This window comes from Penaeus monodon, chromosome 20, assembly GCF_015228065.2.
Source record: "Penaeus monodon isolate SGIC_2016 chromosome 20, NSTDA_Pmon_1, whole genome shotgun sequence".
NCBI classification, from domain to species: Eukaryota; Metazoa; Arthropoda; class Malacostraca; order Decapoda; family Penaeidae; genus Penaeus; species Penaeus monodon.
Genome location: NC_051405.1, coordinates 16,558,454 through 16,558,683, shown reverse-complemented (window position 1 = coordinate 16,558,683; position 230 = coordinate 16,558,454). Strand labels below are relative to the sequence as shown.

Sequence of the window (230 nt, the reverse complement as noted above, 5' to 3'; positions counted from 1 at the left end):
GAGCGATGCATTTGCCAGAATGTTAAGAACTTTTATCAAAGTTTTAATGTGTTCCTCCCATCCTTTCGTGTGAATTAACAAATCATCGACGAACATCTCTACGTTAGCGGCATCGTTAAACAATTTCCTCATCATGCGGTTGAACGTCGCGCTTGCATTAACTAACCCGAAAGGTACAACTTTAAACTGCATCAATCCTTTGCTCGTCTGGAATGCGGTGATAGGCTTAC

The 230-nt window shown here is 41.7% G+C and overlaps 1 protein-coding gene across 1 annotated transcript in view; it reads right to left on the bottom strand.

Annotated features, from left to right (window-relative positions):
- Positions 1 to 230, bottom strand: part of LOC119585923 — a 6,065-nt gene that overhangs the window by 3,482 nt on the left and 2,353 nt on the right. Inside the window, exon 4 of the mRNA XM_037934644.1 lies at positions 16 to 207. Within this exon, the coding sequence (XP_037790572.1) occupies positions 16 to 207 (192 nt within the window). The remainder of the gene's footprint in view (positions 1 to 15; positions 208 to 230) is intronic.